This window comes from Pseudomyrmex gracilis, unplaced genomic scaffold, assembly GCF_002006095.1.
Source record: "Pseudomyrmex gracilis isolate BER0280 unplaced genomic scaffold, ASM200609v1 scaffold_75, whole genome shotgun sequence".
NCBI classification, from domain to species: domain Eukaryota; kingdom Metazoa; phylum Arthropoda; class Insecta; order Hymenoptera; family Formicidae; genus Pseudomyrmex; species Pseudomyrmex gracilis.
The window spans coordinates 150141-166829 of NW_018020659.1; the positions used below are offsets into that span (position 1 = coordinate 150141).

Genomic DNA, 16689 nt, shown 5'->3' on the forward strand with positions numbered 1-16689 from the left:
GGGGGGCGGGGAGGGGGATGACACAAAGAAGCGAACCGCGCAAAATTCGATTCTCGCAGCGAGATCGTCTGGTTCCCGGACAAACGCGCGCGCGCGCGCGCGCATGCAAACAACACACGGGGGACAACAGAGGCGGCCGTAACGAAGATAAAGGTTTTCGTTCACGGTCGATCGCGAGCACTGCGATTCGACGATTCGGTCGCACGTGTATATATGTTTGCGGCGTGCACGTACAGAGAGGGTGATAATGTATTCAAGGTCCGCCCCGTGAGTTGCGTGGTGGGGTGAAACGGGGCGGCCCGCGCGCTATATAGGTACTCTGTAACAGATGTTAATTATCCCTTCTGTATAGCCGGCGAAAAAAGGAGCTCGCGCTCGCTCGCGCGCAGCTCCTTCCTCGCGGGCAAGAGCTCGGACATATCCGTCCGATCGTATACACGCTGCTGCTGCGCATCCCCGCTCGTCCGGCGGCAGCGCGTGTGTTCTCTCGCGGCTACGCCTAGCGCGTTCGCGCCAATCGGAGGGCGCGCTCGACTTCGACCGACCCTACTGCCGATTATTATTCGCACGAATCTTTCTGCTCAAATCTGCTCAGATCCGTTGATGCGCCGATGCAGAAATAACAACAGGTCGGGAAGAATTGCGCACAATTGCGACGGAATTTTTTTTATTGCAATCGCGCGTCGCACATGTGCGCGCACACATGTTCGTTTGCCTGAACGGAAGTTTTCTCGTTTAAAAAAATCCGCCGTTTGAGAAGTAAAAGCGATTACGCGGCCATGCAAAAAGATTGGAAACACAATCTCTTTGATAATGTAATTAGATGTTATTTTTTTTTTCGAATGAAATTTTTGTTGCTCGCATCGAAGTCGCTGAACTGAAGAGGTTCGAGGATTCTGAAATACTTAAGAGGATTACACGTATTCGCGTACCGATCAAGGATTCGCCCGAGATTTACCGCTGAGAGAGGCTCAGGTTCGCGCCGACGAACACGTGCACCATCCGAGATGACAGCGACTTCTCCATTGACACTGCGGACAGCGGTGTGGCGGCCAGCCGCGGTAGCAAACCGGGTTGATCTTTCGAGGACCGGTTGGAGTTACCGGTCTGAATGGCGGTCTGTGCGGTGTGCGCGCAGCACAATTTGCGCTTGATCGAGAAGGCAATAGAGAAAGCCCTCGTGCATCAAGCGGCCGATCGGCACGACAGGCTGGAATTACGGCGCGTGTCGCTGATTCCGCGGCGCGGCGCGGTTCGATAACCCTGAGTGATGGTGGCTCCTTCTACTTAAAGGTTAATTATTTACGGCTCGGCTCATTAGTCCGTCGTGATCGGTAATTATCATCGAAGGCCTGGCTCCGCGACGTGTTCTTATCACGCGATCGGTTGAGCTTGAATATCGATGCGACACGCGCGCACACCTCCGCGCGTTTTATTATTTCGCGCGTTGTATTATTTCGATTTACACGAGAATTTTTCAATCACATCCGCCGCATGGGTGAAAGAATGATAACAATAACACGCTGTTTCTTCCGCGTGAACAACAGAGCGGATCAAACGCGATATGTCGTCGTTAAGAGACAAGACCGCGTGGCGCGTATCAAAAAGCCGACGATATGTCGTCGTCCACTCGTCGACTGCTTATCGGCTTTTGTTTGTCACGAAGATGATTTCTGTGTATGGAACAATACGATTCCGATATATCTCTTCCGGGTCAAATCTTATCCTTCTTCAAAAAACCGGCAAACTAGCGACAATCGTAACCGATTGCGCAATAAACAACAACAACGACGACGATGATGAGCGAGGCGGCGGAAGCTGTAGAAGAAGTCATTTTCCAACGGATTGAAATTCCATTTGGCCGTTTCTCATTGCGCGAGAGCCAAACCCTCGAGAGAGACAGAGAGAGAGAAAGAGAGAGAGAGAGAGCCGAGTGTGAGAGCCATGAAATGACAGTTAGTGCGCGCGGGTATAACACCGAGATAAACTCTTTCGATTGGTCGGGACGTTAATGCTTATCACGCCGTGTGTCTGCGCTCCGCGTCTTTTTATTGTTCCTTTCTCATTACTCATTTTTTTCTCTTCCTCTTTTTTTTTTTATCTCCCTTCGTCGGTGATTCGTTCTCTCCTTCTCGCCTCGACGTGTCTCCTTGCTGCTGTCGCGCGCGCGCTCGTTCTCCTTCTTCTCTTCTCTTCTCTTCTCGAGCTGACTGACTGCCGCGCGACGCCCCGCGCGTGTAATGGGCTTAAAGGTCTGCATTCCAATAACTGAGAAACGAATTGTCCGTGCGCGCGTTATCGCGCCTTGCCTTGGTCGTTCGCTCGCATCGAGACTTAGCTCGGCTTGCGAGAGAACCGGCGCTCGTATATCACCGTAGGCTTTTGTTACGGCGACGTGCCTTTGTTTTCGCCTCGTTTTCGTCATTTACTCTTACACCGCGCGCGCGCTCCTTCCTCGAGTCTAATACGAACTTTACAAACGTCGTCGTCGTCGACGGGCGCGTTAAAGTCGTCTCGAACGTCGTTCTCGAGAACGGGGGTTTGTGATTTTATTGCGGCCGAATTGCCTCGCGATCGAGTCGAAAATATAATAATTTATCGCGCGACACACACACGCGCAATTGCGATTCTTCAATTTAAGCGCAAACATATATTCAATCGAATTATTACGCGCCGCTTGTGTTATATGTATCACAAGACGCGGAGAATTGCTTCTCAGAGCTCTCTGCGAGTCCCCGAAATATACGATCAATAAATTCCCAAGTTCATCAAATATAGAATGTGAACTTAAACGCGACGTTGTTTTTTTGTTTGTCTTTGTTTCAGGATGCGGTGAAAAGCTGGCTGGTTCGCGAGGTTCGTCATGTCCGCCGTAACCAGCCCGTATGGCCACGGTAAGATTTAGTTTAATGCTTTGGAGAAACTAAGCTCTTTGAAACTAAGAGATTATTGCACCTTAGAATCGCTCCCGGCGCCAAAAACTTATAAATATCTTGACGCGAATGTGACACACACACACATATATACGTTGCATAATAAATTTGTAGTTGAATTGCATCAGTGCGTTTGAGATAACAGCTGCAACTCCTCACCGAATACTTTTGATTCGCAACGCGCGGAATGTTCGAGACGGGAAATGGGGAAGGCAGGTCCCTCTCCTTTCCCCCCATCCCCATAACTATACAATACATATTGTTATGGCCGACGACGAGTCTCCGCAATTGCGCTAAGAATTCATCCTACGCGCGGATCAAAGCGATCGTTTCTGGCGCGTCCGTGGTGAGAGTGAAAGCGAGGAAGTTGTCTCTGTTGTCGCGTCGCGAGAGAGACACACACGCGCACACACGTGCGACATTTAACTTCATGAAACTATCGGGCTAAATATGCTATGCCACCGGCATTCCGAGAACGGTGCGCTTAGAAGCCCGCGTTCGAGCTCGCGGGATTGTTGTGTAATTGACGCGCTAAAAAGTTGATATCTATTAACCGAGATATGAGAACAAAGTCGTCGCCTTGAAACGCTGATGGTAAATTTGTTACGCGAAATTAGTGACCAGTTGTCGCCTCTCTATCCTCTCAAAGAAAATATCGTCGAGAGACGATTTCGCGCGCGCGCGCGCGGATTGTCCTTGCTCCGTTCGGTTGCAAACGGTGATGTGTGTTTTATTTAGTAACTCGAGAGATTCAAAGTCCGAGTTGCAAAGAAATAAGTTGCAATTTTCTTTTGCGATAAAACAGTTCGAAAGAAAACAGCAGACTTGCTTCGTTCGCGCGCAGATGTCATTGATATCGGTCGTAAGAAATCAAACGTTATTAGAATTAATTAAAACAGCGGCTTATATGACGAGGCTCATCCGAACACACGAACGAAGACGGCGATCGAATAAATTCCGTCTTTCCGTCAGCGGAGATGCTTTCCGACTCGGTCTACAACTACGCGACGACCCGACGGGGCGCCGCCGCTGATCAGGACAGCGACCAGTACGAGACGCAGACCCAGTTGCAGATCACCAGCGGTATCCAGAGCAAGCCGCGAAACAAGCGGAAAAACTTCAAGCCCATAAGCAGCCGGATGGCGGAGGTATCCGACGAATCCGAGAGGGACGACGACGAGCCTGAGATCGTGGAGGAGAGCGAGATTCTCGAGTACGAGAGGAAAACGATGCTGCTGCCGGCCGAGGAGAGATCGAAGCAGAGGTTAAACAACAACGAGGTCAGTCCGATAGACCTCTCGGTCAGCACCAGGCCGCCGTCCTCCGAGGCCGACGACGATAGCGGCGATTCTCTCAGGCACAAGTTCATCCTCGAACAGCTTAGGTCGCAGAAGTTGTATTCTCCTGGTGCCGAGGTAGGTTCAAAGTCGATCGAGATAATATTACGAAGTTTTTATTTCGTTCGTTTCCATTTTAAATTATTTACTACGTACAATGCACGTACATTGCATTGTGTTTTTTTCTTCTTTGTCTCATTGCTTTTGTTTCGATCAATCGCGCAAAACTCTCTCGAGCTAAGTAACTTTGTTAAAATTAATTTCGATGGTTTAATTAAATTTCATGTCAAGGATGTTCAGGCGAGAAGTCCGAACTCCGACTCGTCCGAACGAAGCGGGAGCGGCGTTCTCGACGCGGAGTCGTCTCGTCTGGACGATCAGGACACCCAGTTCGAGGATGACCGGGGCAACGACGTCGACGGCGAGGTCGAGGTCGAGCGAAGGCCCTTCGAAGGCATGAGGGAGTACGCTGAGTCAACGATGCAGGAACTTCTGGCGATCTACGGACTGGCAGGAAACGAACTCGCGAGGTCGGTCAGCAGGCAACTGCCGCCCACGTTTCTCAATCCGAATGCTGGTCAGCAAGCTCAAGGTGAGTGTTGCACATTCCAAATTCGAAACGATTGTTGACGGGTTTGGTGATGATCCGATCGAACAACTCACGTAACAGTTTGTAAAAAAAAAAAAAAAAAACCAGATGTGATCGATCAATTTTTAATAACCACACAATTGCGAATATTTTAAATCATTGGGTTATATATAAAAAAAAAAAAGTCAAATTGATCTCGACTTTCAAGGCGTTAAGTGACTGTCAAAGTCTTTCAACTTGTCCGCGAAGTAATGGGGACAATTTTGAGAGTCTATTTTTTAATTTTTTTTTTTTGTTTTTGCAATTAGAGTCCGCCCGTATTAGCATCCGACGGAATAGTCGGGCAAATCGAAATCACGCGGATTGGTTGGCATTAAATTCGGACTCGGCGCGAACTTGTGAGCGCGTTGGCTCCGACCGGTTGACGTCCGCGATCAAATTTGGCCGAGGATCAATTCCGCGCCTAAGTTGCTAAGATTTATCGATCGACAAAAATTCCTACATGTGTTTTATGCAGATTCGTTGATTCGCTTGCCTCGCGCAACAATAGATAGCGGTTTGATCGTTTAATCTCCGGCGAGTTTATTTTTCCGGCGATTCGTCGGCGAAAAACGAATCGTTCATTGCTTCGCCTGCTGGTAGCCGCGATGGTCGCTCGATACAATATGAATTAGAAGCCTCTCTGCCGAGCAACGGCGCGGCGGCGGCGGTTACGTCAGCCCGGCATCGCGATAAACGAATGCACTTCTCGAGCGATACGTGCACGGACGACGACGACGACGGCGGGGGCTCTCTCCGTTCGAGAGCACCGCGGCTTTCAGCCGGGACTGTACGTGCACCAGAACAGAATGTGGCACTTACATATTGCCGGTGCATCGCATATGTGCGCACGTGAATATGTGATGGCTCTCTCGCAAGATGGCCGACTTATAACTCATAAAAGTCGGCCGGTCCCGGCTGTGTGCGCTAAGCGTCGACCGCCCGACCCCGCGATCGATGGATGCCTTCGAGATCAGCCAGCGTCATCGTTTCCCGTTGCGACCTGATGCGTGGGTTGACGCGCTCTCGAGAAATTCCCCGCGGTTCGGAATTCTCTCGAGCAAGCCGCGTGTGTGCTCGTGCGCGTTATTTCCTCATTAGCACCTTCGGCGCGAATTGCGCATTTGTCGAAAGCGGTGTTTTTTTTTTTTTTTTTTTTTTTTACGTTTCGGAACATCGACGTCCGAATGAAAGCGAATCGAACACCGACCCGATTGCAACGAATCGCGAGTTGGTTTTTTTTTTTTATTCAGTGTGCAAATTTTATTTACAGTTTAAATTGATACGTGTTCCATAACGACGGAATTAGAACAATGTGTGATTTTTAATCGATGAATAATTTATGTATGCAAATGTGTTTAGACATAAATAACTGTTTACAAGCTTAAACACGTCGTGTACAAACTGTTACTTCGCGAAAACATAACGACGTTATTATATTAAACCGTAGGTTTCGAAAGAAAGAGAGAATATTTCTCGCGTTTTCACTCGCATTGTGTCTCGCGTCGTGTTTCCCAACTGGTAGGCCACCTACGTACAGGTGAACGAAGAACAAAAGCCGCGCTCCGTTGAGGCACGATGTGTCGTTGCGATTAATACAAAAAAAAAAAAATCGTAATTTATCATGTAAAAGAGCTTAAAGCGGCAACGCCGTGTATATTGACAATGACGTTGGATAACGGCAAAAAAAAAAAAAAAATTGAGTGACACTTAGACACAAACGTCATTCGCCTCTGTGAACCTCGCCTCGACAATCTTACAAACAAATAAGTATGTTGTGCATCTAATTGTGTTTCTCTGAGCGTGTATCATCGTTTCGCGTTTAATAGAGAAGAAAAATCGCGCATTCTCTGTACATATATATATATATAAAACACCTGGAAACACCCGTGACGTCACAATACTTATTATTGTTTCTTTTTGTTTTTTTTTATCGGCTAAAAATTAATTTACGTTTGCCATCTGTAATAATCTCTGTTGTTTTTTTTAACGTTTATTTCACGGACAATTCCTCACAACAATTGTCCATCCGTCCGTACTTAATCGCTCCGTTTTACGGCGCCGCGATATTAAAGCGATATATATAGAGAAAAGGTGTGTACAATCCGGTGTTGTACAATCGCCGAGCGAGCGGGGATAGGGCGATAATCTGGCGCGAAGAAAACCAGAAAACTCGCGCGGACAAGAGAGAGACGGACGACGCCACAACTCGAAAGGAAAGGGTTTGGTGGTTGAGAAGTGACGGGGGAAAAAGAGAGCGAGAGAGAGAAAGAGAGACATACATAGTTGCCTCCGTGAACCCATTAATCATTCCACCCGGATAAAAGGCACTAAGGATGAAAAGAGAAGACGGACAGTCGAACGGACAGCGGGCAGGCACGCAGCAGACACTGGAAGAAGCGGATGGAAGCGAGAGAAAGGGAGGAAATCTCCTCTTCTCTCTTTTTCTTTTTGAACCCCGCTTCCTATCGCGCGAGCGCGAGAATCATTTTTTATTTTTGTCCTTTTCGAAATTCGTCGGACGCTTCGCCATTGTCAGGACTCGCGGAGGACTCTCGAGAGACAGAGAGAAAGAGAGAGAGAGAGAAAGAAAGAAAGACAGGACTCTCTTCACGGGGCCCCCGGGCATCGTCCCGTCGCACACGGGGCCAGATTCATTAACTGATAGCACACACGATTCCACCGGCTCGATTACGTTTTTTAACGATATCCGTCCGCGTTGGAAGAATGATCGTCGAATGCCACCCGTCGGGCGAGAAAATCCGCTTCGTCCTCGAAATCGAGGCTCCTCGCTCGGCGATCGACAGACATACAGGACTATCCTTTTTCTCTCTCCTATGTATTGAGACGTCTAATTTAGCAAAGCCTTAAGAGGTTTTACATCGACGTTACACACACCGCGTGATTATTCGCATCTCGGGGAGATGCGCAAACGTGTTTGAGGCAAAAGGAAAAGTTTCTCGAGAGACTTTCTTACCTGATCCAGTTGTTTCCCTTGATATCCTGATCGCGGCGCGACATACAAAACCGCGCTCGAAAAAATATCGAGCGCGTGTCTTTTAAAGAAAACCATTCGACAAAAAGTTCTCTCGTTACGAAAAAAAAAAAAAAAAAAAGCGAGACCTTTTCTTCCGCGACCGCATATATATCGGAAGAAGAAGAAGAAGAAGGAACAGCCGCCGCGCGGACCCTTCGTTAAGAGATGCCGGGATTCAAAAAGCCAGCTAACTCGACCGCTATTCAACGAATCTGTCGTATCTGCTGGTCGGGTTTAATTCGAGACGTCGGTAGCGAGGTAAGGAACGGGGAGGGGGGAATTGGCGTATTAAGAAGAGGGGGGAACGGCGGAGAGGAGAGTCTCGGATCGGCCTGGTTACGACGTGCTTTTATGTCTCAGAGTACGCGCGTACCTCGCTCGGGCACGTATGAGTTTGAGGGTATGACGACGAGAGAGATCTCTATTCTCGAGGACGAATCGTCGTCGTTGCGAGAGATCGAAATCGGAGCTTCCTTCTCGAACGGGAACAAAGACAACGCGAAGCGTTGAGCATTTCAGGCCTTGTTCTCGTTGGCCAACCGCCGTGTCGGAGACACACGGAGAAAGAGAGAGAGGTTTTCCACGAAATATTTACGCAGAGATCGAAAACCACACAATTGAGAAAAAAATTAATTTAAAAAATTGTTTCGAGAAAAATCACGTGATTCCGCGCTTCTCTCTCGTTAGGTGGAGGTGCAATTTTTTTTTTTTTCAATTCTTTACATCTCGCGAGAGAAATATTTTGTTTTTTTTATCTCTCATTAAATTTTCATGACAATAAATGAAAAAATGCGTGTATCTCGACCGAGAGAGATTGTTATGGTTCTTCTTGTCGCGCGCACGTGTACAGAGAAAATATAGGAGAAAAGAAAAGATCGGCGCGGAGATCGCGGCGAGGATCCTTGCGAGACGTTGATCATCAGACGCTGAATTCCCTCGGTACGACGAGATCGTGAAACGTTTTATGAAAGCTTTTATGAAAGGCTTTACGAGCCTCGGACCGAACTCGGGGGCCCCGAAGAGTTCGCTTCTGCTACACACGTGCAGCCACGGGGACGAGCTGTTGTGCCCCCCTGAAGCCCCGCGGGGTCTTACGAGCGCGCACCGCTCGCGTTCTCTTCTTCTCTCTCTCTTCCTCTCTCTTTATCTTTCCCCACTTCGCGCCGTCTCTACGCCGAACGAGCCGAGTTTTCTCTATCGATCCTCGAGAGCGCGCCTCGTTTTTCATCATCATCATATCCAATCGTTGATACCTCGTTTCTCGCTCGATCGCGTTTCTTTCTCGTCGATTTTTCTCCTTTTTTACGCGCTCTTCTGTTCTCTCCTCGGGCTCGTTTCATTGCCGATATTTTCTGTCCGATAAAATTTTTCCCGACGTCCGAAACGCGTTTCGGGATTCACGAGTACACACCGGAATGTTGATGTTGCAAAAGAAAACAAACAACGCAATTTTTGTCTTTTATTTCATTTTATGATCAATTTGATCAGAGACGCGCGTTTTTCTACCGCCATTCGTACGATCGTCGTCGTCGTCGTCATCGTCATCGTCGTTGTCGTCGTACACGCGACGTTGATGTCCGCTTCCGGGTCAATTGGATCTCCTCAGCTTTTTTGTTCTCCAATTAAGTTCTGAGTCAGAGAGCGGCAGGAGGGGAGGACGGACGGTAAAGTTCTATTGACGCGGTACAGTCTTTGCAGTTGACTCGCGACGATTTTACGTACTTCGAAACTTGTCTTTTTTTTTTGTTTTTTTTGTTTTTTTTTGTCCCTCACGTCGATATTGACATCGTTGATGGAAATCGTTAACGAGCTTGTCTGCGTCACGAGGCGATTATTTACGAAGATCGAAGAATTTTTCTCTGTCATTTATAAATTGACGTATCGTATGAACTTTAACACGCAGACCCTTGAGATGTGAGAAAGAATGAGTATAGAACGGTAATCAAGTTAAGCCGTCGATTATGAACAGTTATTATCCGCGAGAGTGGATGTTTTTGCGAAATCATCTTGTATCATCGCCGACGAAGGCGCATCTTCTTCGGAAGATTAATACGGGAATTTCCGTAATGGGGATTTTTAAAAACGATTTGCGCGGACGAAATCTTAACAAAAAAAAATGAAAAAAAAAAAAAAAAACAATTTCCTCTTTCGGGCAAAGAAATTGATTTAAAAATTGGTAAACGAAATGTGCAGTTTCATCGCACTTCGCCGGAATTATTATTAAGGCTGCGAAACCGCCGAACGAGGAGGAGCCAAACCAAAAAAAAAAAAAAAAAAAAAGTGGATCGAGATATTACACATATAATGCCGTGAAATCCTTCCCCTTTTCTCGTTTTATTTCACACACGCGCGAAGAAGAAGAAGAAGCGCGCGTTCTCCTCCAATCTTTTTTCCTCCACTCCTCGCGGCATCTTGTTTATTTTGCCCGTCAGCTCGCTGACACTTGGACATTCGTTTAAATTTAGAATTCAATAGGTTCCTTTTAACCGACCGTACACTTTCGTGCCTTAACGGAATCCCCCGCGCTCGTCCAAGATTATTTGTTTAATTCCAGCACTAACGTCGATCTCTCCGTCGTTTCCCGGTCCTGAGTTTCTCGTTCTCTCTCGTCCGACGACTGTCAACCCGGAACACGTTTCTTCTGCTCCTTGTGTCCCATTGCCGTTTAACGCGTAACTATCTCGAGTGCGCGCCTTCTCTCTCTCTCTCTCTCTATCTCTCATCCTCTCTTCCCTTCCTCTCGGGCTCTCTCCGAGCAAACAGATGACAAACACAATAAAACGCCACGCTTTTCAACGGTATCTTAATTATATATCATTTTCTTATCTCTCCGGGTTCTTGATAAATAAATTATTTCTTACCGTTTTATATCGCGACCAACAATCTACCAATTTCTTTACGCGCTCCTTAGACTCGCAACGAGGTGATTCTTTATAGAGATTTGTTTTTATCACAAATACAAATCGTATACAAATCGAGTTGTTTGTTTACAACGACGATTCTCACTTTCGGACGCGTTTCTTGTTTTTGTTTTCAGCCTACCTTCAGTTTGCGTGATCGCGAGAAATATTGCGGATATAAGTGCACCGATCGCTTTATTACTTTATTTCGACATGCGTCCGCTTACAACCGTGCTGGCGAGGTGCGAGTTTTACGGCCGTGTGTCCCCCCCTTTGTACCGTCCTCCTCGCCGACGCAACGCCGGCGACAAGTAGTTCTCATCGAATCAATGGATCCGGATCCGGTGAACGTTTCTCTCGCAGTATCCTCTCGCGCGAATAATTTTATTTTTCACGAATACCGGTTTCGCGGTAAATTATTCTTCTCTCTCCGTCAGCGCTTGAGAGAAATTCCGCGCATTTTTGTGAAAATCGCTTTTCTTTTACGACCTGCGCGCGATTTCAAGTTTTACTTTATTTCCACGACGTCTCTCTCTCTCTCTCTATGGAAGAGAATTTTAATTACGCGCAACTATTTTAATCGAACAATAAATAATATACGTCAGGTAATTTTAGAAACACTTCGTGAGAAATCAATGTGAAATATTTTTTAATCGTATTTTTATATTTTTGAATTCTCATAATTGACAGCGCGATATTCGATTGATCTGACAGTAGAAACCACTTTCAAAGAGTTTCCAAGAATTCTTTGAGATCATCGATTAGTATGTCGAGATTCTCTCGTGGATGACGAGAAGAAGATTTCTTTATCTCGCTCTCGCTCTCTCTTTCTCTCTCGTTCGCGGCGGTTCTTTTCTTTCCCCTTGCTTCGCGGTGTCGATAATCGAATGAAAAAGGCGACCTTCCATTAGCATTTCCACGGAGACTTTGCAAGCACGATTAATTTTTCAAACGATCCCACCTCTTCGTTTCGTTGATACGAGCGCCGAGATAGGCAGAGCGAGAAAAAAAAGAGAGAGAGAGAGAGAGAGGGAGATGCGGCCGAGAAGGCCCATTAGGCCTTCACGGGCGTTGAGACCCCGTGGGCCTCTTGTCAGTCTCTCCGAAAACCAGAAAGTCAGCTTGTCAAATTAATCACGGATGACCAATCCATCAGGAGGCATTCCTAGCCGACGAGGATCTCCTTCGTCGTTGTCGTCGTCTTGGTCCCGCGTCTCTCTTCTTCTCCCTCACGCACAAGAGCTACCTCTCGCGGTGTTAGTTTCTTCACCCAAACCCCCTTTTGTAAACTTGTCCTCGTTCGAGAAATTAAAAAATCCGTAGACGAAAACAAAACAAAAAAAAAAAAAAAACGTTCAAATACACACAAGTTTAAAAAAAATTATTTAAATCCAAACGACGTGTGTGGAATAATCGAGAGTGTGATCGAGAATGTAATTGACAAAAGAAGCGAAAGTAGAAGTGTCTGTGAAGGGAACTGCGACGCGGCGGGAATGTGTTCGAGGACGCATATGAGGGCGTTGATAACTCTTCGCACCCCTTTGCGCGATGCTCTGATTTCTCGAAGTATCTTGAGTGCAGTCTTGCTTGAAAAGACTGTGTGCGACGGACAAACGGGAAAGAATATCTCGTGGGAGTGCGCGTTACCCGAAAACACATGGCCGGTACAGTCCGGAAAGAAATGCGACCCGCGACGCGCGAATGATCGCGCGATGTTTCGAAGTTGCGTGCGCGTTTTTTTTTGTTTTTTTTTTTTTTTTCATTTCCGCCAATCGATCTCGCCGCGACGTTCGCGTGGCAGTTGCGCAAAAAAGAAAGAAAAAAAAAAAGATCATCGCGCCAAGTATTTATTGCAGCCAATTGCCAAATTTTACGTCTCGTTCGCAAGAGAGTCGACTTTGGAATCTCAGCGAACGGAGATCGGATAGCGATTGGATCGCGTTTATATTTTTAAATCAATGTCTTCTCGTTTTTTTTTTTTTATTGTCGTCGCGTTATTCCTTGAACGGTGTCTTGAATCGCGTCATTATTTTCGCTCTCCGTATATTTCGTCTGTGATTTACTCGTCATTGTCTTTCTCGAAAAAAAAAAAAAAAAAACAATGCTCTATATGTTTTTGATCTCACGCGAGATGACACAGTTACAACGTTGCGTTTTCAGTCGCAAAACGCCGCGCGTGTGTCTGCAAATAAATCAGAAAATTCTGCTTACGACGCGCGACGTCCGTAAGAGAAATCCGTAAAACGTCACGAGCAAAATATTGCCGAGTCGCATGAAGGGGGTTTGGCGTAGAAAAATCGCGCTGCTTCGGGGCAACATTGCCAAATAAAGGGTTAAGGGCCATGCCGAATCTCGGGAGCCTTTTATACTGGGACCCGATGCGCCGTGGATGATGCAGGGGGAGAGAAAAGACCCCGCGCGAGAACCAGTTTGTCCAAAACCTAATACGGTGCGCGCCGCCCGTGGCATCGGTGATCTTAATGAACTTCTACCTTCTATCTCTCTCTCTTTCTCTTCGTTTCTTTGTTGCTCCCTCTCGTGTTCTCCTCACCTTTTCCTTCCGCTCTCCGAAATTCATCCGGTCTCCGCGGATTTTCCGCGGGGAGATGCGCGTCAGATACGTTAGGAGAAAGAACAAACAACGTAACGGTTTGGATCGGGAGCGAGAAGTCATTAAAGAAGTTCCAATTAAAATTAACAACAGATATATAGAACCACCAATTACGCGAGAGACACGCGTCCCACTTCGATGACACGAGAGAAAAATCATCGCGATCCTCGCTTACAAGTCTTTGTCGTGCGCAAACATATAGCGAAGAGTGTTATTGACACCGCGCGCGCATATACGGTTTCTAAAAACATTCTCTCTCTCGCGGAGAATTTTCACGACGTTCGCAAATGAAAGGAGAAGGCGGGAAGACGAAAGCTTGCGCGCGGGAGGAGGAGGAGGTTATTGTAAGGCTGGCCTAATTTTAATATTCAAATTCTGCGGTGAAATCGCGTCGGACGCGGGCAAGGGTGATCGAGGAAGCGACGAGGACGAGATACATGAAAAAAAAAGAGAGAGAGAGAGAGAGAGAGGGAAAGAACGGCCGCGCATAACCGATTCTCGAACTCATAAATTTTAAATTATGTCAAGCAAAAAGAAAGGACGCGCGCGATGGGACCCGACCTCGGATAAAATAAGAGAAATGCGCGGAGTACTCCTTTCGCTCCACCCTATAGTTCCCTGCGGTCTTCTTGTTCCAAAAGAAGACAGAGAGAGAGAGAGAGAGAGAGAGGGGGGCATAAACTCCCCAAGAACATCCACTTCATGCGAATAAAAGATCAGCGGAGAAAAATTATTTTTACGTTACGTAAGTGATTTCTCGTGTTTCTCTTTTTTTTTTGTATATGTTTTTGTATTTTTAAAAACTCTGCTTACGAATAAAAAAAAAAAAAAACAAATAAATATGTTAGTAAGTTAAGTTCGAAATCGTCATCGAGCATCTCGAAACACCGATGCGTCACAATTATGCGAATTAATGCCGGTGACTGATTTGCATATATGTTGAACAATCAGAGTGAAGATATTTCCCGCTCCTCTCATCCTCCGTCCAAACGAGAGAGAAAATCGTAAACTCGGCGGAGCCCCGGCAAAAACGGCGAGACTAAAGGCCACTGTCAGGGAATTATTAGGGTTTCTACGTCGTAAGGCCCCGCTGGCGGTATAGACGGCCGGCCGAGTGTGTGTGTGGAGGGGGAGAAGGGCGCTCTCTCGACACGTTTTCCATACGCGAAACCGCTTTATGGGGGTCGCTACGAAATTTCAGGGGGCCCCATTACCGCGCGCGTTCGGGAGGAGACCCCGTCGAGAGTCGAATTTCCGGCATTAATTCGACATTATGCGATATTCAAATCTGTTCCGTGGAATTTTTTCAGTCTAACGAGATTCTGCCCCGCGCTCCCCCTCCCCCTTTCTCCTCCCGGATCCCCGACCTTTTCGTATACCTTACTCGATGCGAGTCTCGAGCTCGCTCCATTATAGAAAATTGCGAAATATATCCCAGGGTGTCATTTTCTCTTTATTATTATGATAATTTCCCGTTCCGGTCGTTCTCTCTCGTCACCGAGACGCGCACCTTTGCTTATCGCGCTTGATATCAATTCCGAAATGCTCTTTGTTTCATTTTTAAACACAAGCTGCACGATACAAGTTTGAAATTCTTGATTTGATGCAACGTATATGGATCAAATATTTTTTATTTATTTTTTTTAAATATACCGCTCTTCTCTTGCACACATCGAGGATTTTTTCTCTCATCGTGTAGAAACTCTTCGTTGAATCGGGCGCGAATGAACCGGGCGACGGAGGCTGATCGCGCGAGCGGACCGCCGAGTAGCGCGCGCGCGCACGCGGCATTTCTTTGTTCACGGCCAGTTTCATTTTTCGAGTATGGAGGATAATTAATCTTGGGTGGGCATAAAAGGGTTTTCGGGTTCGGCCACGAGAAAAAATGAGCGCAGCTCTGGCGTTTCAGATGCGGCCAGTTGTTCGCTGGCCCTTTTTTCTTCCTCCTCTCCTCGCGCCTCTCTCTTCCCTCAGGCCGTCCACCCCCTTCCCGCTCGTCTTATGAACTTCTGCTCCCGCGCTTGTTCTCTTTTCGTTCTATCTTAACATTTCTTCTTTTCGTTCCTATTTGTCTTTCTTTCTTCCTTCCTTCCTTCCTTCCTTCCTTTCTTTCTTTCGTCTGATCTCTTTTTCCATCTGCTTTGCTTTTTTTCTCGTTTATCCACTTAACCGCCTCCCACACGTAGCACCGCAGGACTCTTGAAACCGCCATTTCGTTGAACTCCCACCCCGCGGTGTTCGGGCATCCACCACCACCATCACCCCGGATTTCTCAGCTGCCACCCTCTCTCCTTCCTTTTTTTCCGGAATTTGAGTCAATAAAAAATCGCTTGGAACAAAGAAACGAACGGCCGCCAATTTCTCACCGGATAATGCCCGGGACCCCATCGGCCCCCGGGAGAGGGCTAATCACGGCTGGGCATCTCGACTTCTGTTAGGTGTTAAAAATGGACCCCGCGGGGCCCTGCGTTCTTTATCTCGCGGAGACGAGAGACCCCAACGCGATCCGCTCGTTCGTTCGAGAGAGAGACACGTTAAATATTAAAATTTGGAAACGTTACACCCAAAACTCTCTCCCTCTCTCTCCCCCGGACTGAGATTCCTTGCTTTCGAGGAACTGTGTTAAAACGATTGAGATAAAAAATCAGAAGAACAACGCTCATCAATTCTCTCTCGTACTCGCACAACGAGAGTCGACGTTGGTTCGTCATAAATCTGAAAACGGTCTGCTCGTTTCGCGCTTATAAATCGCCGCGTCTCGGCCGTTCCTTGCGAAAGTTCGCTCGCTCGTTCGTCGTAGTTTGTTACGTTGTTCTTCTCGCTTTGCTCCTTTACCTTATTCGTTCGATTTCCTCATCCCTCGGCGAAGGCGCGAGAGATCACGGTCGTCGTCGAGAGGAGCCTCTTAATGACGCCTCGTGCATTCGCCGCGGTCGATATATCGTTCGCGATCATATGATGCGCCGATAGAGAATCGGCGATTTATCACGGAGTATTTCGCGCCAAGCTCGATTTTCCAGCGGGATTCTCCTCGGGTAAGGGTATATATATATACGCATCGTGCGCTCGATGGATCGGATATACGTATATATATACAGGGTGTTTCAGAACTATGGGATCAAACTTCTAGGGGTTATTCAGTGCAACAGTAGAAAACATTTGAGTATAGGGACCCATGTCCGGAAAAGTGTCACTACCGCACTACGGCCCTAAGACGCGTTAAAATTTAGAAAGACGATGAAT

General features: G+C 47.1%; 1 protein-coding gene across 5 annotated transcripts in view; it reads left to right on the forward strand.

The window, feature by feature from the left end:
• LOC109854923 overlaps positions 1-16689 on the forward strand; it is an 84362-nt gene that overhangs the window by 31034 nt on the left and 36639 nt on the right. For 4 of the 5 annotated variants that reach the window (XM_020428557.1, XM_020428561.1, XM_020428559.1 and 1 more), the window contains exons 2-4: positions 2827-2894; positions 3906-4348; positions 4562-4862. In XM_020428557.1, coding sequence (XP_020284146.1) covers positions 2864-2894; positions 3906-4348; positions 4562-4862 — 775 coding nt within the window. In that variant the 5' untranslated portion in view covers positions 2827-2863. The remainder of the gene's footprint in view (positions 1-2826; positions 2895-3905; positions 4349-4561; positions 4863-16689) is intronic. The other variant, XM_020428558.1, reaches the window with a different exon arrangement.